Source organism: Vombatus ursinus, unplaced genomic scaffold (genome assembly GCF_900497805.2).
Source record: "Vombatus ursinus unplaced genomic scaffold, bare-nosed wombat genome assembly UNPS02014775.1, whole genome shotgun sequence".
Lineage (NCBI taxonomy): Eukaryota > Metazoa > Chordata > Mammalia > Diprotodontia > Vombatidae > Vombatus > Vombatus ursinus.
Window position 1 is genome coordinate 168,445 of NW_020954553.1, and position 25,884 is coordinate 194,328.

Genomic DNA, 25,884 nt, shown 5'->3' on the forward strand with positions numbered 1-25,884 from the left:
TGTGCCAGGCACTGCGCTAAACACTGCATAAATATTATCTCATTTGATCCTCACAACCCTACAAAGGTAGGTATTATGCCCATTTTACAGTTGAGGAAAATGAGGCAGACTGAAGTTAAGTGACTTACCCAGGGTCACACAGTTTGTAAGTGAGGCGAGATTTAAACTCTGGTCTTTCTGACTCCACACCATGGATAGAGTTATCCGTTGCAGAATGTCAAAATGATGGGGGGATGGGATCTGGACCTCTAAAAGGAAAAGCCCCTGAACTTTCCCACAAATTGCAGGAACCCAGTCCCTGGCATTGGCCTGAGGTATCTGGCCCACCCCACTTTGATTACTTAATTAGCTTACTTGACACTCCTTAATCCCCTCCCCCCTTTCCCTGTTACCTTTGGACCACCCTAGGCTACTTGCTGCTTCTTGATCCCTTCCAGATTTTCTCAGTCTTTTTCTTTTCTTTTCTTTTCTTTTTTTTTTTGGTGAGGCAGTCGGGGTTAAGTGACTTCTCCAAGGTCACACAGCTAGTACGTGTCAAGTGTTTGGTCTGAGGCCATATTTGAACTCGGGTCCTCCTGACTTCAGGGCCGCTGCTCTATCCACTGTGCCACCTAGCTGCCCCTCTCAGTCTTTTTCTTACCCCCATTAAATTGTGAAGATTTAGAATCTGGCCAGGCCATGTTAGAAAAAAACCTCATTACTCTGACTGAAAGAAGGCTTGAGTGGGTGAATCCTTTCGAGGCAGACCTGCCCTGTACCCTTGCATTTCGGGGTTCCTAGCACCCTTGGACCACATCAAAAGCTGGAGGGATCTTAGAATATAAAATGTCAGAGGTGGGAGGGCTCTTAGAACACAATGTAAGAGCTGGGAGGGCCCTTGGAACCCAGGATGCCAGAGCTGGGAGGGCCCTAGAACAAAAGATGTCAGAGCTAGGAGGAGCCCAAGAACATAAAATGTCAGAGGTGAAAGGGCCCTTAGAACCCAGGATGTCAGAGCTGGGAGGGCCTTTAGAACAGAGAATGTCAGAACTGGGAGGGTCCTTAGAACATAGGATGTCAGAGGTGGGAGAGGCCTTAAAACACAAGATGTTAGAGACCATCTAGTCAGTGTTAACTAGAAACGGAGGCTCTAAGTACAGGAGTTCTCAACAGGCCCAAATATAATGGCCAAGGCTCAAACCGCCAAACCCGCAGGCAGATGAGAAGGGCGAGACAGAGGAGCGCGTGCGCTCTCGGAGATCTCGCAATTAGGTCTTTGAGATGAGGGGTCTGTTTCGGAGGAGGGGGTGGAGGAGCGCGCATGGACTGCTGGGATCTCTCTCCTCGCCTCCCCTCCCCAGTTCAGTCCTCCCACTTCCCGGCATGCTTTGGGTTCTCCAAATGGGAGGGGGAGACGCAAGATGGCGGCAGCCGCGAACTCAGGCTCTAGTCTCCCGCTGTTTGACTGCCCGACTTGGTGAGCGCTGGGGTCCGGGGCGGGCCGGTTCTGGGGCGGGAGCGTCTCCGGGGTACCGCGGTCAGGCCTCGGGCCTGGGGCGGGCGGGCTTGTGAGGCACAGAGAGAGGAGTCGGCCTCCATCCTCCATCCTTGCTTCCCTCTCTCCTCCTCTCCCCTCACCTGGGCGGCCCGGGCCCCGGGGGTCGGGCTGGAGGCCGCTGGAGGAGGGGAGGGGGGAGGCCGGAGGGGGAGGGGCTCCCTCCCTCCCCCCCCCGCCTTCCCTCTTAGGTCCCTGAGGACCGAGACGCCTGAGACAGGCAGAGAGGGGCCAGCCCTGGATCTAGAGAGAGGTAGGCGGACGGACGGACGGACGGACGGACTGGAGGGAGAGAGAAACCGCAGACATCCTCTCCTGTCCTGCCCGAGGGCTGTTGCCCGGGATGGGAAGCCTGGAGCTGGCCTCTTCTCATCTCTAAGGGCTCCCTGGGTCTGAGGCTTTTCCTCCCTCCTTCTCCTCCACCTTTGGCCTCCCTCCCCCACCCCCCAAGCTGGGTCCCCAAAGCCTTCCCTTGGCAGCCAAGCCCTGTGCTCTTTGAGATGCTCCCTCCAGTCCTCTTCTTATGACAGAGAGGGAAGGAAGCAAGCGCAGAGCGAGGGCACTGACCTCCAGTGATCATCAGATGTCAGAATTGGAAGGCATCTTAAAAGCTAGACTTGCAGAATTTGAAGAAACTTTAGAGATAGAGCTTAGAGTCCAGCCCCTGCCTTTGACAAGTGAGAAAAATGGAAATCCAGAGATACAGAACCATTTGCCCAAGGCTACACAGTTTTAAAAAATAGCTGAGTTAAGATTGGTGTCCAGAATCCACAGACCTCAAATCCAGGGATTCCTCTAGAGTAGAGCGTGCTACCTCCATTCACAGACTGTTGGCACCTACATTAATTCAGTCTTAAGGTTGTGGCACAAAATGGGTTGAACTTGGTGAGCATCCATTCCATCTTCTGGACATGGTGGGCACATACCTTCTCTTTCATTGTGTGCTAAGGAGGATGTAGTCCAGGTCATGAGATGACTGTTATTACTACTCTTAGTTAGATATTTATGGGTTAGGCAGACATTGATAAGGTTGCATTTTTTTCACTGAGGTCTAGCCCCGATGCTAGAGCAAGGTCTTATTTGACCATAGGCTTTCATAGGAAATGACATGAAAGAGTAGAGTAGAAGGGTTTTGATGCAGCATGATCCCTTTCCTGACTCTTGTTACTGAATACATCCCTGGGCCTCCATTGACATGATCTCGTGGGCAGCAAATTTCAAGGTATCATAGCTATTGTGGATACAGAGACAGTACTACCTGACAGGAATAGCCAGCAGATGCTTCCAGTACTCTTTTATGTATTTGTCCTCAAAGAATGTCAAGTAGGGGGGTTCCTATGCCAAGGTTACCTATGACGCCAAGCTGGGCAGCATTTGTTTTTATCTCAGAACTCAAGGTCCAAGTTACTGGTCTCTACTTGTACTGTGGTTTGACCAACTTTGAGCTTTCCTGACATGTTATTTCATACCTTCAGCCCCAGCTACCTCTTAGTTTATTCTGCCTTTTCAGATTATAATTGGCAGGCCTTAGAATCAAGCCCAGATTCTCTGATCACTGTGCTGGAAGCATTCTATCTTTATAGGCCTGCTCTGCAAGGTAGACATATGGTTTTAAAATATAGGTTTCTTTCCTGCTGTTCTAAATATTGCTTAACTGAAGTCTGTTTTGGAGCAGTTGAATCATTGGAGAAGTACAGCATCAAAAGTGGAAAGGAGCTGTAATAACAGCGAAGGAGATGGCATTTCTTCTTGAACGTGAACTAATTATAGGCTGGTTGAGAGCTTCGACACTCAATGGGAACAGAAACTGTAAATAGCTTTCATTGTACTCATCTTGAAGGTGTTTTTCTCTTTATTTTCTAGGGCAGGTAAACCCCCACCTGGTTTACATCTGGATGTAGTCAAAGGAGACAAGTTAATTGAGGTATGAAAATACATATCATGTGTTTTTTCCAACATGGGAAAACATGAGTCACTTCCCACCCCCATTCCTGTGCTTTGTTTTCCAGTAATGCTATTTTCAGTTCCCAATTTTTTTCATTAAAAGCACTTAATGATGTAACACATTGAACTACATGTATCTCTTTCAGACACTGAGGTATATGTTAGCTCCTCCAGCTTCCCAGTGAAGGGTTTTTAATAGGTCATGCATCTTTGAACTCTTAAGGAGAAGATACAGGCAAAGGGCCCATAAGAAACTTCTGTTTCTCTTTCTGGGAAGCAGCCTGGGATATGTGGAATGTACTGGGAATTAATTAGCTCAATAAATCGCATGGAATACAGAGCATGGGAAGGAGGCCTTTATAAGGATTGTCCTTGAGTTTTGCTCAGAGGATTGGACAAAGCTAATAAGGAGCCATGCTTTTAAAACTGGAGTGAGGATGATGACTTTGTCCAAGGAGCCCATAATTAGAAGCTGAGGGTCCTTAACCAGACTCCAGATGGAACTTTTAAATATAAGACTTTCAGGGGTTAGAATTGTTCCTAGGTTGCAACATATTTATCACCAAGAGACAGGATCAGAGTTGCTAAAGTCATGTAAGGAGGTGGACCAAACAACCTCTGTGATTTAAATCAGTTTCAGCACTTACTCAGGATTTTTAGTCCAAGCAATATTATTGAATTATGATTTCTCTTTGCTTGTTGCACATTATTCATTGTACTGTCCTACTGTCTGCTTGACAAGTAGCCTGCTATCAGCTCCTTGTATGAAGGATCCTCCTGACTGGGTTGTTTGTTATTGGTCCCTGTTGGAATGCGCTATGTTAGAGTGTGAGTTGAAATGAAGAGCTGGCTCTGTTCTGCATACACATTCAGTCTAATCTCAGGCCAGTCACTTCTAGTTGTTTTGTCATAGGTTCTACTTTTGAAGTAGAACTTTCAAGACCCTCCTGTTGAGATTATTGCACGAAGTACTTCAGAAGGTCTGTGAATCTGGTTTCAGAAGTGCACCAGTACAGATCACAGCCCTTAGTAGACAACCCATTCATAAAGCCCTGGGTCTAAAAACCCCCCAAATCATCACCTGGGAGTGAGCCTCCTCTCGCTGAACTTTCCAGACTTAGCTAAGCTGGGCTGAAGTGACAGGTAGATGAATCCATCACTGTTCTGTACCCAAAGGTTTTCAAGCTTGGTATAATTTGCCAGACCTTGTATTTCAGTGGCATAACTTTCCAAGTGCCCAGGGGACTTTTGAGACATGATAAGAGACACCTGGGAAATTTAGTGGAAGATTAACCTGGAATACTGAGTTGAAATGTATATGAAGCACTTTATGATAGAGCATTCTAGAAATCTGTAATAGTCTTTGCTAAAGGACCCTTAGGGAAGAAATTCAGTTACTATTGCAATGGCCTTCTGGTTGATCTCCCTGCCTCCAGGCTGTCCCAGCTCTAATCCATCCTCCCTTCAGCTATGCAGTAGATTTTCCTAAAATCCAGGGCTAACCATGTCACCCCTTAGTTAATAAATTCCGTTGACCCCGATCGTCTCCAGGATTAAACAGAACATCCTCTGTTTGGTGTTCAAAGCCCTTTATAACCTGCAGCCCCCCTCACCACACACACACATACATACATGTTTGTGTGTGCTTGCGGGTGCGCGTGCACGCACATGCACACACACCCACACACACACTCACTCTTATACCCGTGTACTCTGCAATCCCATGGCTTCCTTACTATTTCTCAAGTAATATGCTCCTGGCTGTCCCCTGTGCCTGGACTTCTCTTCTTCCTCATTTCCCCCTCCTGGCTTCAAGCCCCAGCTAAAATCCCACCTTCTACAGGAAGCCTTTCACAGCCCCTCTTAATTGTTGTGCCTTCCCTCTGAGATTACCTCCACTTGATCCGTTTGTATCGTGTTTGTGCATGGTCGTTTGCAAGTTGTTTCCCCCATTAGACTGAGCTCCCTGCGGGCAGGGTCTGTCTTTTGCTTTTCTATCTCTGACACTTAGCACAGTGCTTAGTATGTAGTAGGAGCTTAATAAATATTTATTGACTGAACATTCCTCACAAACTACTCTCCGTCTCCTGACTTCAAGTGTTTCACTGGCCATCCCCCTGTGCCTGCAACCCTCTCCCTCCTCATCTCCACCTCTGACTTCTCTGGCTGCCTGCAAGTCTCAGCTAAAGTCCCACCATCTACACGATGCCTTTCCCAGGTTTCCTCCCTCTGAGACTTCTCCCAGTATATCTTGTTTATGTCTTGTTTGTGCATAGTTTGCATTTTGTCTCCTCCATTAGACTGTGACCTCCCTGAGGGTAGGGACAGGATTTTGTCTTTTTTTTTTTTCCCCAGTCTCTTAGCACAGTGCCTGGCACATATTAAGCTTTTGATGAATTCTTGACTTGACTAGAATTCAGCCAACATCTCTATTATCAGTATTGGGGGAAGAAGACAAGTAGGCATAATTTGTAAGATTGGCTATTGATTCCTAGAGTGAAATCTCTGTCCTCTTTAAATGCTGTTAGATGACTGGGTGAGACATAACTGGCAAGTCACAATCCTAAGAGTGTCTTCTTGTCATTTTTATTAGCAACAGACCGGAACAGGTCTTATCTCTATGGAATTATCAAGCACTTGATACTAACCAAGCTATCTGTATCCTGAGCTGCTCCAGAAGGTTGGGATGTACCTTGTGATAGCTGGGTTTTATAAGTGCAATATTAAAGTAAACCATGAGTCTTTTAAGCCCAGCATGTTGAGGTGAGCACTCTGGGTTATAACTCAAAGGTACAGTCCCGATGATAGCCAGACTAGGAATAATGGCTGGACTGAAAAGCACAAGACTAGCCTGCTTAAAATGAATTCAGATTGAGAGAAATCTCATAGTCTGAGAAGTGGTTGTAACTTTGAGAGCAGTGGAGTGGGTTGTCAGACTTATTATAAGCCTTACGTTATTTGACGGCATTCTCAAGATCTGTAAAGAGTCAATTTGCCATCATAAATTCATGATCTATATTTATAAAACATGAGTGGAGAATGCTATGAGAAATTTGGCATGGATAGCTGTTATGTTATATTTTTTACAGTTTGTGGCCTATCTCAGAATTTCAACAAACTTCAACAAACAGACTTCTATTAAAGCATTTACTTTGTCCAAGTTGGTGAAGATAGGTAAGATGATAGGACACATGGATACAGATAACTCTGATACAAGGCAGAGGGAGATAAATGCAAAAAAGAAGTTCAGACAAAAAGATGTGAGCAATTTGAGAAGGAAAATCACTTTCACCTGAGGCATGAGGTGTAGAGGGCTCTGGGAAGAGCTTTGCATAGGACATTGGGTGGGATTGCAGCAGAGATGGAAGGAGAATCTGTGTTAGGCATGGGGCACAGAGACAGAGTGCAGGAGAGAGTGGAAGACAGACCAGTTTGACTGGCTTGAGAATATGTGAACGAGACTAGAATGAGATGAGGCCAGAAAGGTAGGTTAGATTCAGAATTTAAGGGGCATCGAATGCTGGAGTTTGTATTTTATATGGTAGCAGCTAGGGAATCCCTGAAGGTTTTTGAGTGAGGATTGACTTGACCGTCACAATGCATTGGGAAGATTACTTGGGAAGCAGTGTGAAGGTTGGAATGAAAAGGGATAGGATGAAGGTAGGATGGAGAGTTAAAAGATTGTTGTTATAGCCTACATAAAAAGAGAATAAGAATGGGACAAAGGTGTTTGTGGGGGTGGTGGGGCGAAGAGAAAGGGTTCAGGACCAAACTGAGGGCAATTAAGTGGTGCTGTGGATAGAACACCAGTCCTGGATTCAAATCCCAACTCAAGACTCTTACTTGATGTGTGTCCCTGGGCAAGTCCCAAAACCTCTCTGCCTCAGTTTCCTCATCTGTAAAATGAAGATAATAATAGCTCCTATCTCCAAATTATTGTGAGGATCAGATGAGATAATATTTATAAAGCACTGAGTATGCCTGGCACATAGTAGGCATTTAATAAATGGCATGTTCGTTTACTTTCTTCAAGCTATATCTTGAAGGTAGAAGTGCTTGGCAGCTGCTAGGATATGTGGGGCAAGGAAGAAAGAAAAGTTAAAATTGACCTCTTTGGGATACTGGCAGAGTAGTGGTGCCATTAACCAGAATGGAGAAGGTAAGGGGGAAAGGCAGGTTAGAGGGAGAATTAGTTCATTCCTAGACATGTCCAAATTTAAGCTTCCGTTGGTATGTCTGGATGACAAGATCCAGCCAGAAGTTGGAGATCCAGCCTGGGAGCCCTAGGGAAAAGAGTGAGATGGAAGATAGAAATTTGGGAGTCATTTGCATAATTGCTAATAATTGAAGCCATGGGAGTAGATAAGGTCACCAAGGAGAAGAGAAGCAAAGAGCAGAAGTGAGGGGTGCCAGCTTTGAAGGGCAAGCTCGGTTTGGAGTCAGAGGTCTCAGGCTCAGATCCTTGCTTGGTTAGGTTACTTCATGACCTGTGTGACCTTGGGTGAGTCATTGCAATTCTCTGAGACTCCCATTTTCTCAACTGTAAAATGAGAGCATGACAGTTTGAGATGCACGATACTGAAGCCAGGAGAGAAGAGAGCTATCAGGAAGGAGGGCACGTGCTACATAGAGCTCAGTAACTGAGTGACTCAGACCCACGGTCTGCCAGGCCCACAGGCGACAGGCTCAAACTGGAAGCCACCCATTGAGCATCAACTGTTGAACATTGTGTGTGTTGAGCATAGAGCCACATATCCAGGTTAACTTGAACTAATTTAAGCTGAAGCCAAAGTAAATTAGGTTATGGTCAATGAGTTTGAATATTTAAAAATACCATGGCCCGTGACAGAGGCGTCAGACATGCAGGAACAAATTAAAATGTACTTGGGAAATATTTAATGAAATAAATTAAAATACATAAATTAAAAAACATAAATGTTAATAAGTGATTTTCTAAGTTACTATGCTGAGGCAAAGATCCTTTTGTGCATTTTAGTGGCCTTGTTTCTTTTTGAGTTTGACGTTCCTTCGCACTGCACTGGGCCTGGCATCTGCTACAGATATAGCTTATTGGAAACACCTCTATTTTGGTGTAAATAAATTAATGAAAATGTTGTGACCTCAGTGTGGTAGATTTTGTCTTCCAAGTCATTTATCTATATTTTGTAATAGAAAAACTGAGGCAGCCAGGGAAGCAGTAGTCTTCTGTGGATCCTGTAACTGAGGATTTCCTGATTCCTAATAGTGCCATTCCCTGGGCCACCCTTCCTTGTTACCCTTCTTTATTTAGGAAAGAATATGTTTTTAAAAAATGAAGTTGATTTTAAAAGGAACTTGATTTAAAAAAGAAACCCAGCCCTGTCCTGCAGGTGTGAGGCTTGTTCTCTAGAGTACCTTGGAAGAGCCCATATGCTGCCTCTTTTGCTTTTCTGTGGAGCTGCCTTTACTTTTGGCAGCTGACTTCAGAATCTGTGGTGTGTTCTTTTGTGCATCCTCAGGGCTGGCAACCATTGTCCTTTGAAGGTGAATACTGTCAAAAGTCACACAGAGCTTTATCCAGTGAATAAGATGTGCAGTCACGCTGGAGGCTAGTGGTTTTGGTCAAAGTTAAAGCCATCAGCCTGTAGGACTGAGCCTATGCTGGGATTCATAAATAGGATTTGTTTTCTGAATGCTCTGAGCAACTTCCCAGGGTGACTGTTGTGATGAATAGCACTGGTTTGGATAGGCAAATCCGAATGAATGCGTTCAGGTCAGTCTCGTTGCTTTAGTTGTGCCTTGTCCTTTTCCTTTTCAGTTTCAGCTTGAAATTAGGCAATATGAAAAGTTTAATTTTTAAATAGCGTTGTTTGGTGGTGGTGATGGTATAGTGAGAGAGGGTAGAAAACGAGTTAACTTAAAAAGAGAATGAATGAGCTGAGGGTCTTGCGTGCGCCCCCCCGTCCCCCTGCCCTTATCATAGGGTGACAGTTCAGCAGTGAGCTTTATTTAAAGAGCAGCTGCTATACACCAGGGCCTGCTGATAGAAAGATAAAACTAAGTTGTCCCTGCGCTTCAGGATTTGACATTCTAATGGGGGAGACAACATATATTTAGATAAGTATATACAGAATAAAGGCCAGGGATTTGGAGAGAGAAAGCATTAGCTGCTTGGGGGGACCCATGATAGAATGGCATGTATCCAGAAAAAGGCCACCAGAATAGGAGAAGCCCAGAGATGATGGCATTATTAAAGGTTTGGTTGAAGAAGCTGTGGAAAATAGGAGCCCTCCGTAGGGTAGCCATGATTCCTCTTTTAAAACATTTGAAAGGCCATCACATGGAATAGGGATGTCTTGTTTTGCTTGACTCCAAAATAGGAGTAGTGAGTTTAGAAGTTGTAGAGATGCAAATTTCCATTTGGTGTAGGGGAAAACTTTGTAGTAATTAACTGTTCAAAAGTAGAATGGGAAATGGAAGCAAATTAATTTCCAGTTGCTAGAAGTCTTCAAGCAAAAGCTGGAACCACTGTTTATCTGGGATATTGTTACAGACAAGGGCGGATTGGATTAAATGTCCTCCGGCGTCCTTTCCAAATGTGAGATTCTGTGAGTGGGGGAAAAAATTGAACCTTATTCCTGAACTTGACATGTGATCTCTGTTTAGGAGAAGTGTTATGAAATGTAATGAATCCACGTTATCAAAAATTTCTAAAGTCTTCATCCTAATAGTCTCAAAAAATATTTTTGTCTTCGGCAAAGAACTATCAGACTGCAAAAGACTATTTAACTAAATATCTTTAATGATTGGAAAGCTTCGGGGGAAAGCTGTCAATGCAAGATTAAGTAATGTTGTTTATTTGGTACTCAACCTTAGAAACTGATCATTGATGAAAAGAAGTATTACCTGTTTGGGAGAAACCCTGATCTATGTGATTTTACCATTGATCACCAGTCTTGCTCTCGAGTCCATGCTGCCTTGGTCTACCACAAGCATCTGAAGAGAGTTTTCCTAATAGATCTCAACAGTAGTAAGTAACTTTACTTCATATAAAACTACTTTGGACTAATCAGTTTTTAAATGATACTTTGCTGCTAATTCAAAGGGAAATTAAAAGTTTTCATTCAGTTTTGCAAATGTAATTTAACTCTTGCCTGCTCTTTTCCAGCCATTGTAGCCATCTTCTTCCCCTGAAATAACTGATGATGGGAACTGGATGATAAAGGGGGAGAGGGTATATAGGAAAGGCTTCCCTCCCTCTCCTTCAGAGAAGGCAGTAGGAAAACAGAGAGAGAGGCAGCCTCCCTACGACCAGGGAGTGGGGGTTAGGGAGAGGCTGCCTTCTGGAACCTAAGAATTTATAGAGAAACTTGTAAGTGACAGATCCTCACTTGGACAGAGGCCTTAATCCTACCCAACATCAGAGATTGCTCCTGTGAAACTGCGGCATTACATGAACCAGCATTATGGAGAACAGTTAGTTGTGTGGAAGTAGTGTTCTAAAATGAGCCTAAAATTCAAAGAATTTAATGCCAAGGAGGACTTGAGCTCTAATTCAGTTTGTCACTGCTGTCCTGAGGTGATCAGCCAAAAGACAAAGCAGTGGGATCTGGTTGTAGTATAGTAATGATATTACTGTAAAATAACAGTGGACAGGTCACAATATTGTGCAGAGTATGCCAGTATTAACTGTACTAGTGGAGAGAGGGAACAGTTTTGAAAGTAAGTGTGGGATTATTTGACTTGGAAAGTAATTTGAATTTTTTTATTGCAGAAAATTCATCATCCTGATTGTTTTACTTTGGCTGATATTAAAATTGCTTTGTGACTAATCTGAATAAGTGCTACACTTTTATCCCAGAATCTGGCTTGTGTAAAACTTGAGTATAATCAATTGTGGTGTTAGCTTTCAACATCAATCTCTCTCTCTCTGTCATCCCTGTCTCCCTCCCTCGCTCTCTCCTCCTCTTCCTCTCCCCTACCTCCTCGCTCCCCACCATCATGTGTATTGTACACTCTGTATGTAGACATTTCTCTTACACACACATTTCTCCCCCTTCATACTATACTTTTAAAGAGATCTCACTTTAGGAATGTTGGCTTACTTGGACCGATAATAGCTAACATTTATATAGCGCCTATGTGCTGAGCACTGTGCTAAGCGCCTTGCAATTGTTATTTCATCTTTTCTTCACAACAGCCCTTGCAGGGGGTAGTAAGTACTATTATAATCTCCATTTTACAGATGAAGAAACTGAGGCAAACAGATTAAGTGACTTGCCCAGAGTCACACAGCTATAAGTACCTGGGGTCAAATTTGAACTCAAGTCTTCCTGACTCCTTGCCTGGCACTCTATTCATTGAGCCACTTAGCTGCCTCCGTGAATCACTGACAATTTTCATTTGTGCCCAGAGAAGATGACAACTAATAGCAAAAGAGGTAGCCTTAACATATGCTGAGTGACCATTGGAAACCAAAATTGGATTAAAAACTTGACCACAAATAATTTATATACAGCTTGAGAATCACTTCAGTGAATCTGAAGTTTCAGCTTGTTCATTTCCCACATGTGTTCATTACATGAGGTCTTGCTTCATGGCTATTCAGCCCCTTTGGTTCTCCGTGAGTGACATATGATGGCACTGGCATTGCCTTAGGAGAGCCTCATCTCCCACAATCCCCTCTTCATTCATATATATGTTAGTCTCAGATCCTCATTTTGGTGAGCTCAAGTGGAAAAATCTTGGAAGGGGATCAGGGTGGTCCTGAAACACTCATTCTTTTAGCCAGGTCTTTTTCTGTCTTAGAGAAACTCAGGTTTACAGGTCTCAGCTGCCCAGTTCATAACCATTGCATCGGTACACATTGTGATAGTTGGTAGAAACTGAGACATTTCTGCTTCACCTTAGACTGGACCAGGGTGACCTGGCAGCAGAGTAGCATTCAGAATGCCAGGGCAGTTGAATTTGAATCTTTGTAGGGAATGAGCTGGAAACGTTCAAAGTTCAGGAAAGGGAACCAGGTTTTTAAAAGGCAGAAGAAGGGGGTGTCCAGGATTGTGTGAGTGAATGCGTGAATTTTCTGACCAGAGAAACCTGATTGCAATATAAGAAATCCTACATATATACAGTCATTGCTTATAAGCAAATTGTCTCTTGAGCTGGTTGCTTGATGTGTTGGGGAGAGGCCAGGAGACCTAGGGTCTTGAAATCCAGCTCTGATTGTTCCTGGCTTTGTGACCTTGGGCTAGTTACTTAGTCTCTCTCAACCTCAGTTTTGTTATCTATAACATGAGAATAAGAATACTTATGTTGCTCACCTCATGGCCTGTTGTGAGGCTCAAATGAGAGAATGTGTATGAGTGTTCTCTTACTGTCAAACTATATTAGGATAAACTTCAGGGTGTTAGTGAGCTGGGAGGTTACTGTGGTTTGGGACTGGAAGGTTGTAGAGAATCTTCTCCCCCCTCCAAATTCAGGGACACCACAGAGTGTCTCATTTCTCACTCCTACCTTTCTGATCTTTCCCAGCACACGGCACATTCTTGGGTCACATTCGATTGGAACCTCACAAGCCACAGCAGATCCCCATCGACTCCACAGTCTCATTTGGTGCTTCTACCCGGGCATACACTCTTCGTGAGAAGCCTCAGACATTGCCATCAGCTGTGAAAGGAGATGAGAAGATGGGTGGAGAGGATGATGAACTCAAGGGCCTACTGGGCCTCCCAGAAGAGGAGACTGAGCTTGATGTAATTTTGTGGTCTTGTTTTGATATTTTGGACTAGTGTGTGGAATGTAAATAATGCAGAGACATCCTCCATTCTTGTAATTTGTAGTTCTCCACTTGGGAGAACAAAAGAATCAGCAGCAAAGAGAGCCTCAGAGTCCCAGAGGTACATCAGCATTGTTGCTGAGTGGGCATTGTGATGCAGGCTTACTTCATCACACCTGGAAATGGGGAGATTATTTGGTGAGGGGGGCTAAGCTCATCTGTCTCATGACATCTCATCTCCCTTGCTTTGTCACCCTCATGGGCTCATGGACCACATTGTAGGCTGTGAGTTACAGGTGTTCGTCCCTCTCCTGTAGCTGACTTCTTAAAGAGAGAATAGAAGCTTTATCCTATTTATTAAGCTGTTCCTTTGAGTAGACCACAAAGTTTAGAAACTCTCAGAATGTTAACACAGGACTTACTCTGGTTTTCTGGGCCTTGCTGCCCACAGGAGGAAGCCATTTCTAGAGCGGTACAGTCTGCCTTTCCTGGAAGCTGCTTCCCGTGGGTCTGCTGCTGATGCACCTTAATATGAACTGACATTTTATAGAACACTTTAAAGTTTGCAAAGAACGTTTACATGCTTTTTTTGTATGGACCTCACAGCAACCCTGTGAGGTAGGTACTATAGGTATTATTTTTCACATTTTGCAGTTGGGGAAACTGAGGCTACAGGTGGTTCTGAGTATCTGAGGAGATAGCTCCTGAGTATCTGAGCAGGGATTGGAACCCAGGTCTTCCTGAGTTCAGGTTCAGCACTCTATGCTATGGCACCTTACTGCTGACCACCTTGGGTTACTTTTTAAAATGGAAGCAGGTTAACTTTCTGCTTTAGACAGTCACATAATTATCACCCTGAAATATGCACAAATGTATTTGATCCTTTGCTTTTTAAAACTCAAACTTACAATTTCTCATGTTCAGGACTGATTTGATTAGAGCTAACAAATGAAAAGTCATCTTGTTCATAAAACTTTTAATTCAGTCAGTTTTACATTTTTAATTTAACTTATATTCCTCTGATACTTGGCTGGATCTGTGATCTTATTTGTGTGGGTGCTCCTTACACCACAGTTATTGTAGCCCCCTGTAGGACTTCCCACCTCGTGTGTTTTTATTCTGTATTGCTTTAGGAATCCCCTATGGAGAATACACCCCAACACTGGAGCCCTTCCTCTAATGGGTACCAATGTGGCTCTCTGGACTCTCCCTTTGCTTATGCTTCCTTTTCAGTCCATGACTGGCTGCTGCTTTTCCAGTCGTCCATATCCTCCATGATGCCCTACATTAATTTTTTTAAACTGCTGAGTCAGCCCACAGTGACCCCTGAAGAATTGCTAGGATAACTTTTGAAAACTGATTGTTTTTGACCTCAAAGGTTTTTTTCTTTTTCTACAATAAATTTCATGTTGTTTTTAAAGCTCTGAGTCTATACATGGGCTGATAGTGCAGGTGGAGTCATGTGTGTGTATGTATACATACATTTGTACACATTCACAGACAGAGATAATTGCCCAGAGCCATAGCTGCATAGATCCATAGCAAATCTGGAGCAAAACTCAAGCCAGTCTCCTGACTCCCAGCATTCTTTTCATGACACCAGTTTTTCGTTTCCTCGGCACAAACTCACAAGATTAAAATTAAACCCTTTCCTCTCATTTGCTCTGTAGGAATTGGGTTTTACAGCATATGTGCATATGATTTTAGGCAGTTCCCATGTGTCATAGATGCATGTATATGTGATTATTTTAGACACATGTATGTGTAAATATGGCAAATGAGAGAAAGCGTATCATTTTTGTGTTGCCAAAATGAGAAATTGGTGTAGTGGAAAGAACCCCGGGAGCCAGGAGACATGGATTATTAGTCCAGCTTTGGCACTCTGGGCCTGTTTTCTTCTCTGTAGAACGAGGGGTTGGGGCTTGATAATTCCGCAGCCAGATGCTCCTTTGGCTATTACTGTCTCCTGTTTGCCCTCCTGCCTTCTCCCCATCCTCCTCTCCAACTCTTAGTGAAATGCTAGGGAAACACTGTACAGCTAAGCAGCCTCCAAGGACTGGTCTCCAGAAATTGGAGCATCCAGGGCTGCATTGCAGATTGGAGTAAGTCCAGCAGAAGATAAAGCAAGTAACTGTGCTGAAGACAAAGTCAGTTATTGAGATAGATGGATCCATAGGTATGAATAGAATGGGCAGCAGACAAGGAGAGCAAAATCTTAATGCCAGAAGTTAGTGGTCACAGGAGAAGGGGCTCCTGCAGCTTTTCCTTTTTGCTTAAAACCAAGTTCTTTGGAGCTCCCCCAGTCTCACTGCGCCCAGCTACCTCCCTTTGCCTGTCATCATGATACACATAAAAGACTAACTTAATTACCTTTCTTCAGGCAAATAATTCAGCCCAAGTAATATTTGCCCCTGCTTTCTCACTTCATTTTTTTGATCTTTGTTCCACTAATCACAGAGGAGTTCCCAGATCCTGACAAATAAGGATCATTAGGTATGTGAACATGTGAACAAAGGAAATTGAGACTTTTAACAACAGCCTAGATCCCTGCCTATCTAGAAAGGACAAGATGAATTTTCAAAGGCTCTCCTAGTCCTGATACTCTTATCTTGTTGCCCTGCCCTGAAACCTTTATCTGTAGGTACACTGACTCCCTGTCTCCTCTGTGAACCCATCCTTAGAACTTGACAGAGTTCAACACAGCCCATAACAAACGGATTTCCACTCTCACCATTGAGGAAGGGAATTTGGACATCCAGAGACCAAAGCGGAAACGGAAGAACTCTAGGGTAACGTTCAGTGAAGATGATGAGATCATCAATCCAGGTGAGCGCGTATTCTTGCTGGTTCCCTGAGGAGAAGAAGCTTGTCCTTTCAGAGAACCAAGCAAAAGTTCTCTTTGGTGGAGAGAAAGCTGGGATTGGAGTTAGAGACCTGGGTTCAAATCTTGGCTCTGCTCCTTGTTAACCTTAGGGTCTTCATCTCTGAGCTTCGGTTTCCTTATCTGTAAAGTGGGAATGATAAAATTTGTACTCCCTGCTGCAAAGTGCTTTTGAGAGGGTCAGATGAGATAGACTATATATAAAGTACTCTATAGGGGCAGCTAGGTGGCACAGTGGATGTAGCACCAGCCCTGAAGTCAGGAGGACCTGAGTTCAAATCCGGCCTCAGACCAAACACTTGACACTTGCTAGCTGTCTGACCGTGGGCAAGTCACTTAACCCCAATTGCCCAAAAAATAAATAAATAAATAAAGTGCTCTATAAATGTTAATTATTTTATGACTAAGTTGGTAGTTAACAAGTGGCAGAAAAGGGATCCCAACTCCAGTCTCCTAATTCCAAGTCTAGCGCTCTATTTACATAACAGAGGGATTCCCTATATTGCAAATGGGTTCAATGCAGGATTGTTTTAAAATAGGATTGGGGGGGCAGCTAGGTGGCGCAGTGGGTACAGCACCACCCTGAAGTCAGGAAGACCTGAGTTCACATCTGGCCTCGGACCAAACCCTTGACACTTACTAGCTGTGTGACCCTGGGCAAGTCATTTAACCCCAATTGCCTATAAAAAAAGGATTTTGGTTTTAGAAATTCATTTTATGGACCATTTTTTTCAGGGATGCATTGTTTGTATAGGCAAGGCATTACCTGTGCTGCCCTTCTTCACACTGTTAGTATTCTTAGTCATTTTAGCTGATCTGTCTCCTGCTGAGTATAGGAGAGTCCAGGAGCATGATTGTGACTTAGTAAAATGTGTTCACAAGCTGCAGAGCTGGAGTTAGTTACCCCAGTCTGCTGCACAGTGTAGTTAATTGAACCCTTAGAGAGTTCAGGTCTGTTGGCAAAGTGTGGCAAAACATTGACTTGGGTGGCAGATGCTGGGCTAGGCTTTGAGTAGCCCTGTTCTTGTGGCATATGCCTCTAATATCATAGATTAGTTGTACAAAAACATAGTGTTGCAGAGGGACGGTTAGTGCCACAGGAAGAACTTTATGGAAGGTTTGTCTGCCTTCTTCCCACTTAAGCATCAGACTCACCTTGTTCTCACTCCCCTTTGCAGAGGACGTGGATCCTTCTGTTGGCAGATTCAGAAACATGGTACAGACTGCAGTGGTCCCAGTGAAGGTATGTGGTTGCAGTATATGTAGTGTGCCATTAGCTGTGGGTGTGGTCTTGTTAAACACCCTTTCCTCGTGTAAGTGGAGTTTGAGTGCATAGTTAATTATTACATTGGGTTCTTGGGATTCTTTCTGTCAGTCTCAGTTTTCCAGTCTCCTGATAATTGCTTGGTTTATATCTGCCTGGGCTGCATAGTGCTCATGAGGCATCTTCCAACAGCCAGCTTGGTGTGCTGTCCGTTGTGGATATGGATACAAAAAAGGCATTCCAGTGATGGGTCTGTTTAACATTTTATTTCCAGGAGGGTTCAGTGTTTCCTTTTATTTCTTGGCCTCTTCCATCTCTATTATTTGGGTGCTTAGACTGATTGACCTTTAAGGTCCTTCTGAGTCTGTGAGTCTAAGACAACAGTACAGGTAGATGCAGGAAGCTGGGGAATTGTCCTTACCTTCAGGGTTATCATAGAATTTGATTTAAGGCAAGGGGTCCATCCATTATTTTGCTTCACTTTTCTCTTTTCTTTCTTTTTTACTCTCTTTCTTTGCAAATCCCAGAAGAAACGTGTCGAGGGCCCTGGCTCCCTCAGTTTGGAGGAGTCAGTAAGCAGGCGCATGCAGAACTTTCCATTCAGCGGAGGATTGTATGGGGGTCTGCCCCCTACCCACAGTGAGGCAGGCTCTCAGTCCCATGGCATCCATGGGACTGCGCTCATTGGCGGCCTGCCCATGCCCTACCCAAACCTTGCTCCTGAGGTGGACTTGACCCCTGTGGTGCCATCAGCAGTGAATATGAACCCTGCACCAAACCCTGCGGTCTACAATCCTGAAGCTGTAAACGAGCCCAAGAAGAAGAAATATGCAAAGGAAGCTTGGCCTGGCAAGAAGCCCACACCCTCCTTATTGATTTGATATTTTTGGTCCTGGGGTGGGGTGGAAACTGGGTGGAAGGGTGGTTTGGGGGGCTAATGAACTGAGGAAAAAAAAACTTTCCATGTGTGCAGTATCGTCTTTCAGAATGTCTCTTGGTGTCCTAACCATGTAATTTTAAGACTGGGGCTGGGGCTGGGGTTGAAATATCCCGTTAAAGATCTGTCTTCAGAACACTTTCTATGTATAGAAATTATTTCATGCATCCTTTGAGCTAAACTGCCTAGCCACCTTTTCTCTAGTCCCTTTGACCTCCCTTTTAGGATCATTTTTTTTATTTGAAGTTATATATATACGTATATCATTTGTAATGAACACCAGGCCTTCGTCTCCAAAAATTCAAGATGAGTTGGATGGCTGTATGGCAGGAAAGCTGCTGGTGTTCCTGATGATGTAGGTCATGTGACCTGATTTGTATTTGCTGTACTTGAAATACCCACATAGTTTTGATTTTAATGAATTTCCCCTGTGACAGTAGGGGGTCTCATGGATTATAGACTGGTCAGAAGAGAGTTCTAAAGTTCTTCATGGGAACCTTATTTAGGTTTAAACTTAAAGCTTTTCCCCGAGTCAACAAGTTAAGGTCCTAGTTAGGCCTTTTCCTTTCTGTCCTTGCTGTTGGGATGAGAATGGTTAGATACAGGTCTGTAGTTTGGGGTTACAATGTGGTTTTAATTTTACCTGTATTTTCTTATAAAACATCAGCACTCCATTTGCAAATGTTTCTTATTTGATTCCACGGTACTGTTTTCTCAAGGCTTTATTTCTCCTCTCAAAATATGTTACAAGGATGATTTTTTTTAAAAGGTTATGGCCAATTTGAGGGTAGTTTAAATTGAACATTGAATGATTTTGTTTGGCAAGTGGCTGACCGTCTCTTGCGAAGAGGATGACTTTATGGCTAGATTCAGCAGCCTTCCCCTCCCTGTGAATGTGAGTCTTTGGTAGCTCAGAGCTTGACCTACACACACAGGAGGCAAAGGTAGGAACATCAATGTGAGCATTGGACAGAGGTTTGTACATTTGTGAAATAGACTTTTTTCCACACTTTCTGTGTAGCTTTTTACCTGTAACCTTGACTACATTGTAAATTAAACGCGACTTTTTGCCATTTGGGCTGGGTTAATGTTTCAGTCCCCATCACCTGCTCCCCCATGGTTAGGAAGTGTTTCCCATCCCAGGATGTACTGATCTGTTCCCATTTTGGTGCTGCAAATGAAGATTCCTGATGAAGGTGGAAATTCTTATTAGCTATGTAGGTCCCCCAGCTGGAGCTGAAGGATGTAAAATAGGTTAACATGTACTGACCTTCATCATGGAGAGAAAGCTGCTGCAGCCCTGCCCACCAAGGGTGTATGCTTGGTGTGAGAATGGTTTGTACAAAGCTGTCCCCCCACCCCTTGAGCAGCACCCCCACCTCCTGGGACCAATTAGGCACGTTTTTGAGGCAGTGTGGTGGTGGAAACAAACTGAAGCCAAAGGTTAAGATAGTGGAGTTTTGCCATTCAATAAAGGTAATAGGTTTTTAATTAAGCTTGTATCTCTTACTATTCTAGGATCTAATTTTAGTATGGAATAAATTGGATAGAATAGAGAGGAATGAACCATTGAGGGGAGTGGGGAAAGTCTCAGCACTTGGCCACCTTTATAGTAATTGATCTAGAGGATGGACTTATTTTCCCCCCAAAGAGCCATTAATAAGAACCTCCTCCTGGACCCTGAGGAGAATGGTCTTACACCGACCCCCCTCGGTCCAATCAGCTGAACAGGCTAGATTTACTGGACCCCATTATCAGTTTGCTGATGGAAAAGTGCCTTCAAGTCAGGTTATTTGGGGTCAGGAGCAGACTCCAGCACGAATACATTCTGAATGCTGTGATGCCTGTGATTTTGGGCTCCCATAGTCGGCAGGGATAACATTCCCTTTTAATTACAAGAGATTCTGTTGTTAACAGCAACCCAGAATATACTGCGCTCTGCATGTGGGGCATCAACCACAGGATTGGGGGACTGGTTTGGTTTTTTGTTTCCATTTTTTGGTTTGGTTTTTCTATTTCCATTTTTTAACTCTAGATACTGCACCAGGGGCCAGGGGCATCTTGACTGCCCCTAGCATTCCTTCTCCAGCTTCCTGAGTGCTTCTATAAGATGCCTCCAGCCTGAAATGAAAAGCAGTTTCTGGTAGATGATTGAAGTTCTCTGAAGATCTGATTTCCTCCAAGTCTCCTAGCTGTCTCATAGCCTCAGACAGCTTGCTTTTCCCTTGAATTGAAGGGAAAGCAGCTAGAAGAACCCAGAGTCTACCACTTGGGTGTCCAAAACATTTTCCCCCTAAAAAGTGCCTCTGATTTGTTGATACCATGTCAGTTTCCTCATTTCACAGTCACAGGACAAATAACCTGAGGTCAGGACAATATTTTGCCATTCATGGGTGCGAGTGTGTGTGTGTTTGTCTGGTATATGCACATGATTGATCTACAGCAGTTTTTTAAAATCTATGGGATATATGTATACAGAGCCTCAAAAATGTGTTTGGGTGATGATAGATTTTCTTGTCCAGGTAATTATTAAAAGAATTATGAGTTCTGGGCAAGTGGTTTTTTTTTGTTGTTGTTGTTGCATGTGTGTTGTATTCAAAGCAGAAATTTTGGGACTTTCTGTATTTTGTTCCTCTCTGATGAGGTGGGCACTGTCCAGCAAAGCCTCCTGGCCTATACCTTGATGGTAATAAAACTGTTGTGAGAGATGCACACGTGGTGTTTCCTTCTGTATGTGGAGCAAACCTAATGTTTTCCCTCTGCTTTCATTCTGTCCATTTCAGGAGCCCAGCTGAAGGAGGAGGTGCTTCATTCTATATTACAACACCTGGGGCCAATGATGGCTTCTCCGCTGCTCAGCCCTCTCAGCACAGGCTGGGCACGTTGCTTCGGGATAATGGAACCCTGCCGTTAGCTGTTCAGATTCAAACTACTTTATGCAAAATTCTCTTGTTCAGCATGGAGCAGAGAGAGACATGGTCACTCATAGACCCACTGCCTTTTTAAAGGTAAAAATCCCCACTTAATTTTAAATAAGCTCGACCACATCACAGGGATCAGTGGATTAGAAGGGGACTTCCTACATTGCAAGAGGACTCCTTTTGAGTTGTAGTTCAAGATGGGCAGGAATCAGTTTGGCCTCTTGGGATACTGAGGAGTTCGGAAGATGGAATAAGCAATTCATGGCTCGGGAAAAATGCTGTGTAGGCCAAACCTTTAAGTTTAATTCAATGAACATTTATTTAAGCCACTGTTGTGTGCAGGGCACTAGAAGAAATACAGAGATAACTGTTTTGACATCAAGGAGCCTACAGAGAGATAGACCAGTATTTTAAGTGCATGTTAGAGGGCTGCACCCTTGAGATGCAAGTCTCCAGGGCGGGGAGATACCAGAACCAAGGAAATCAGTGAAGCCTTCTTGGAGGAGGGAGGGGGATGGGTGGGGTACCTGAGCAGTATAAGAATGACCTGGGTTTGGTGAACTGCAGGCGACCTTGGAGTGGATGTGATACAGGAGGCAGAGAGGCTTAGGGGAGCTCAGGTCTCATCAAGGAAGGCATGGTGTCTGGAGTATTGGAGGTGGTTAGTTGTGTGGCTTCCCAGTTCGGCAGCATCTTCACCACTTTGGGGGGATGATAACTATCACCAAGTCAAGTATCTGAAGAAAAGTTTCATGGAGAAGGAATTAAATGTGCTGTTGTCATGAATGAAATTTAACAAGTAGGTAAATGGAGGCAGTTCTCTGAGCAGGATATCATTTATTATCAGAGACATACAGCCTGATAATAAAAAGGTCAGTGGCTAGCCTCTATTTGTGCCAAAGATCCAGAGTGAGGCCCGGAAAGGCTTTTTAAACCCAGGTGTATCTTCCTTCTAATTGGCCTGATTTGGACCTCTCCTGGCAAAGGCAAGGCAATCCTGATTAGTGGGTGTATTAATGAGGAGGTAGGTTAATAGTTCTCAGCTCCTCCCTATTCATACTGGGGTGGGGATGGGGAGACCACAAGGTGTGATTTCTGGCTAGAAAAACAAGTCATCTCTATTAGGTCTTTTCTGGTTTGGTGTCCCCCACATAGACCAGGTCACCCCTAACTTTGATTAGGAAAAGCAGGGACTCGATTCATCCACTGTGGAGGGCATAGATCCAGCTGGTTAACAAGATATATTGGGGCAGCTAAGTGCCACAGTGGATAGAGCTCCAGCCTTGAAATCAGGAGGACCTGAGTTCAAATCCGGCCTCAGACACTTGATACTTACTAGCTGTGTGAGCCTGGGCAAGTCAGTTAACCCTGATTACCTCACTAGAAAGAAAAAAAAAAAAGATGTATTGGGGGGCTGGGAGTGACAGCTTTGCTTGATCACAATCATGCCCTTCAGAAACTGTCAGACCTTCAGAAGTGGGGTCTGTCAAAATGAGGAAAAGGATGGATCACAGAAAAATATTGGTTATTAAATAATATTAATTTTCCTCACTGTAAGACCTCACAGAATACAGAATAGGAAGCACACAGGGAAAAGGGGCAAAAAGGAGGTAGATTCTGATTTGACATAAAGACCCCCAAGTAGGGTTACCTAGAAGTGAGACCCTCACCAACGGTCTGCTAGTGAAGTCTGGTGACCATTTATTGGAGAAACTGAAGATGGGGTTCTCATGGAGGTGTGGGGCTCACTGAGGGATGGGCATCTGAGGTCCTTTCCAGCTCTGAGACAGTGGGCTGAGCCTACAGAAGTCAGTCTCTCTTGGGAGAGATCATTTTAGCCACAAAAAGTAACATGCACAAAAGCAAAGGAATAGTAATGGGAATGAAATCAGGAAACAATAAGTAGTCTGATTGGTCTGGGACAATGAGTACAGGAAGATGAATAATAAGGTTGCTGTTCTTATTTGTGATGCTTCCTCTCCTGTCTTTGTGCTGTTGCCCAGGCTGTGACCAGGCTTGGAATGTTCTCCCCTCTGCCCCGTAAAATCTCTGGTTTCCTTCAAGACTTGCTTCACATGGCAACTTCTGCGGGAAGTTTTCCGGCTTGCTAGTACCTTCCCCCCTCGACTTAACCTTCAATTTATTTTGCATATATTTTACATACAGTATTTGGTGTCTCCCTAATTAGAATCTAAGTCTCTTGGGGGAAGGGAAGGTTTTACTTTTGTTTTTGTGTCCCCAGGATATTGTTGATTATTTGAATAAGGCTAGAGGGATAGGTTTGAGCTAAGTTTTAGTAGGCCTACATGCCAGGCTTTGTTAAAGAATTTGTATTTTATTCATCGAGCCCAGGGGAACCCACAGAAGGCTTTTAAAGTAGGGAAGTCATGTGATCAAACCTGTGCCTTAGGAAGAAGTACTTCTCTGGCAGTATGTGCAGGATGCTCCAGCAGCAGAGAAAACAGCTAGGAAATCAGGAGCCCATCACACATGGCGAGTCATGGGGACGGTGGCTCGGATGGCAGCAGGAGGAGTGGCAGGGAATGAGGCGGGCAAGGAGGCGTCTGCTGTGAAAGAGGGACATCTAAAATAAAAAGATAGGGCTTTAAGGCTAGGTGCGTTTCTCACCACATGTGTGCTGCACTCCATTTCCCAGAAGTGTCAAGAGGGTTTAAGTGACTTCCCCAGGGCTCTTTCCACCACCCTGCAGTGAATGATTGTGAAGTCTGGGGCCTGTGTGACTGGCAGCGGTGATGGTGGCCTAGGCAGAAATGGCCAAGTTGGGAGGAAAGGCAGATTCCGGGGGAAGAGAATGCACTGAGTTTGAGGCAATTCCAAGGCATCTGGGGGAGTAGAAGGGCGCCCAGAGAGTCTGAGCAGCAGCCTTCAGGCCACTTGGGGGAGGGAGCGCCCAAGGGGCCATATGCACCATGAGTCAGTGCCTGTGTCAGAGCTGAGTCCAGGTCACCTTAATGCAGGGATTGTTCCAGTTCATCGTTTTGTCCAGCCCTCTCACTTTATTGAGGAGGAAAATGAGGACACAGGACAGAGCAGAAATTATAACAGGCCACAATAGTAGAGAATTGCTCTCAGATACATGAGAATTTAGCATGATCCAGAGGACCGATAACCTTGAGGATCCCTCACTGCTGTGCCGTGCCAGGAGCCAGGGAGCCTGGTGGAAGCTCCCTTTGCACAGGCTCCCATAGGCTCGGGACAGATGCTTGTATGGAACCCTCACAGATGAGGCAACAGGCCCAGAGCAGGCAGTGGGTTGCTCAAGGACACAGAGGTAGTAGTGATGAATTCCAAAACAAGCCTGAGCTCAGACTGCAAGTCCAGCCCTCCTTCAAGCATTGCAGCAGGCTCCCTTGCTCCAGCGTAGATGGACAAAGAAGTGATTCCATTTTCAGCCAGTATGCACAGCCCACTTGTGTGGAGCACCACAAAAAGTATCTAGAAAAGGGGGATATGCAAGAAGTAATGGGTAGAGAGAGGAAAAGGACCATCTGTCCTTCTGCTCAGCCAAGGCAACTACAGCTTTGGCCTACCCTCCACCATCCTCGCCACCCTTGGGAAAGAGCGCGTTACTTGAATCCTCGGCATGTGGTTGGTGCTTCCCAGATTCGACAAGCGTGTCTTAAGTGTCGGCTGTGTACCCAGGCACTTACCTTCTGTAATAAGAAGTGGGACTGGGCAGTGGAGGGCATGGGTGCAGGTAAGTATGATATAAGGAGGGAAGTGAGGATGAGGACGAAGGAAAGCTGCAGTCAGTAAAGGAGAAAAATGCCAGGATAATACCAGAAAGGGCCCTGACTGGCCGCGGACATCCTGGCCGAATGCAAACTAGAAGCTGTTTGAAGGCAGGGACTTTGGGAATTTTTTCTTTGTATCCGCAGCGCCAGACATGCCTGGCCTAGAGTGGGTACTTGGTAGCTGCTTTATTGAAGCAGGTATTCCAAATGTCAAGAAAGAAGACGTACAGCTTTCCACTCCACGAAGGCTCCTCTGAGCATCTGTGTGGGTGCAGGGGAGTACCCGTGGGGGGCTATGTGCCATGCCAGTGGCTACCAGGAGGTGGCATCCTTTTCTGGGAAGGGTTTGGTGGCACAGATTGGGCAGGTGGGGTGTGGCCTCTGCACTACTCACTGGAGAGGAAATGGATTTTGCCAAGTGAGAATCTTCCGACTGCCTGCATGTCTTAGGCATCTCCAGCAACAGCACAGGAGGCCCCCCCTCCCCCATGCAGGCAGCTTGCCCAGCCTTTGTCTTCCCCACTGCCTCTCCTTGCTTCTCTTTCTCCCTGTCTCTCACTTTTGCTTCCTCCGTTTGTGCCTCCATCCCTGTATCTCTGCAGAGCCATCTCTAGGGGAAACAAGCTCAGGACCATGGTGGTGGAACAAGAGGATGAGGCTAGGAGATGGACAGGGCTTCTTCCAGCCTATAGCAAGCTTCTCCTTCTGGGCCTGCTTAACATTTTCTGCTTTTATGTCACTGGTCCTTCTCTCTGCCTCACTAGACACAGTAATGCCTCTTCTCTCTTACACCATCCTCATAATCCTCAAAGTTCACCTTTAAAGACTACAAAGCATTTTCCTCATAACAGTCCTGGAGAGCTATGGTTCAAATATTATCCCCATTTTGGAGAT

General features: G+C 44.7%; 1 protein-coding gene and 1 non-coding gene across 2 annotated transcripts; both read left to right on the top strand.

Annotated features, from left to right (window-relative positions):
- Positions 1-1,348: 1,348 nt before the first annotated feature.
- On the top strand, positions 1,349-21,026 carry LOC114044862 (nuclear inhibitor of protein phosphatase 1). The gene is made up of 7 exons (XM_027864600.1): positions 1,349-1,456; positions 3,398-3,458; positions 10,334-10,487; positions 12,989-13,209; positions 15,914-16,058; positions 17,292-17,356; positions 17,905-21,026. Exons 1-7 carry the CDS (start codon positions 1,401-1,403, stop codon positions 18,256-18,258), a joined length of 1,056 nt encoding a protein of 351 aa, XP_027720401.1. The 5' UTR covers positions 1,349-1,400; the 3' UTR covers positions 18,259-21,026.
- Positions 6,110-6,276, top strand: LOC114045015. Its single transcript, XR_003569329.1, has one exon.
- Positions 21,027-25,884: the final 4,858 nt, after the last annotated feature.

What these genes read in the sequence shown, in the direction of transcription:
- LOC114044862 (XM_027864600.1), top strand. Translation starts at nt 1,401, where the DNA reads ATGGCGGCAGCCGCGAACTCAGGCTCTAGTCTCCCGCTGTTTGACTGC. An exon ending in AAGGAGACAAGTTAATTGAG is followed by an intron (nt 3,459 to 10,333) that starts GTATGAAAATAC and finishes ACTCAACCTTAG; the next exon opens with AAACTGATCATTGATGAAAA. An exon ending in AAGAGGAGACTGAGCTTGAT is followed by an intron (nt 13,210 to 15,913) that starts GTAATTTTGTGG and finishes ACCCATCCTTAG; the next exon opens with AACTTGACAGAGTTCAACAC.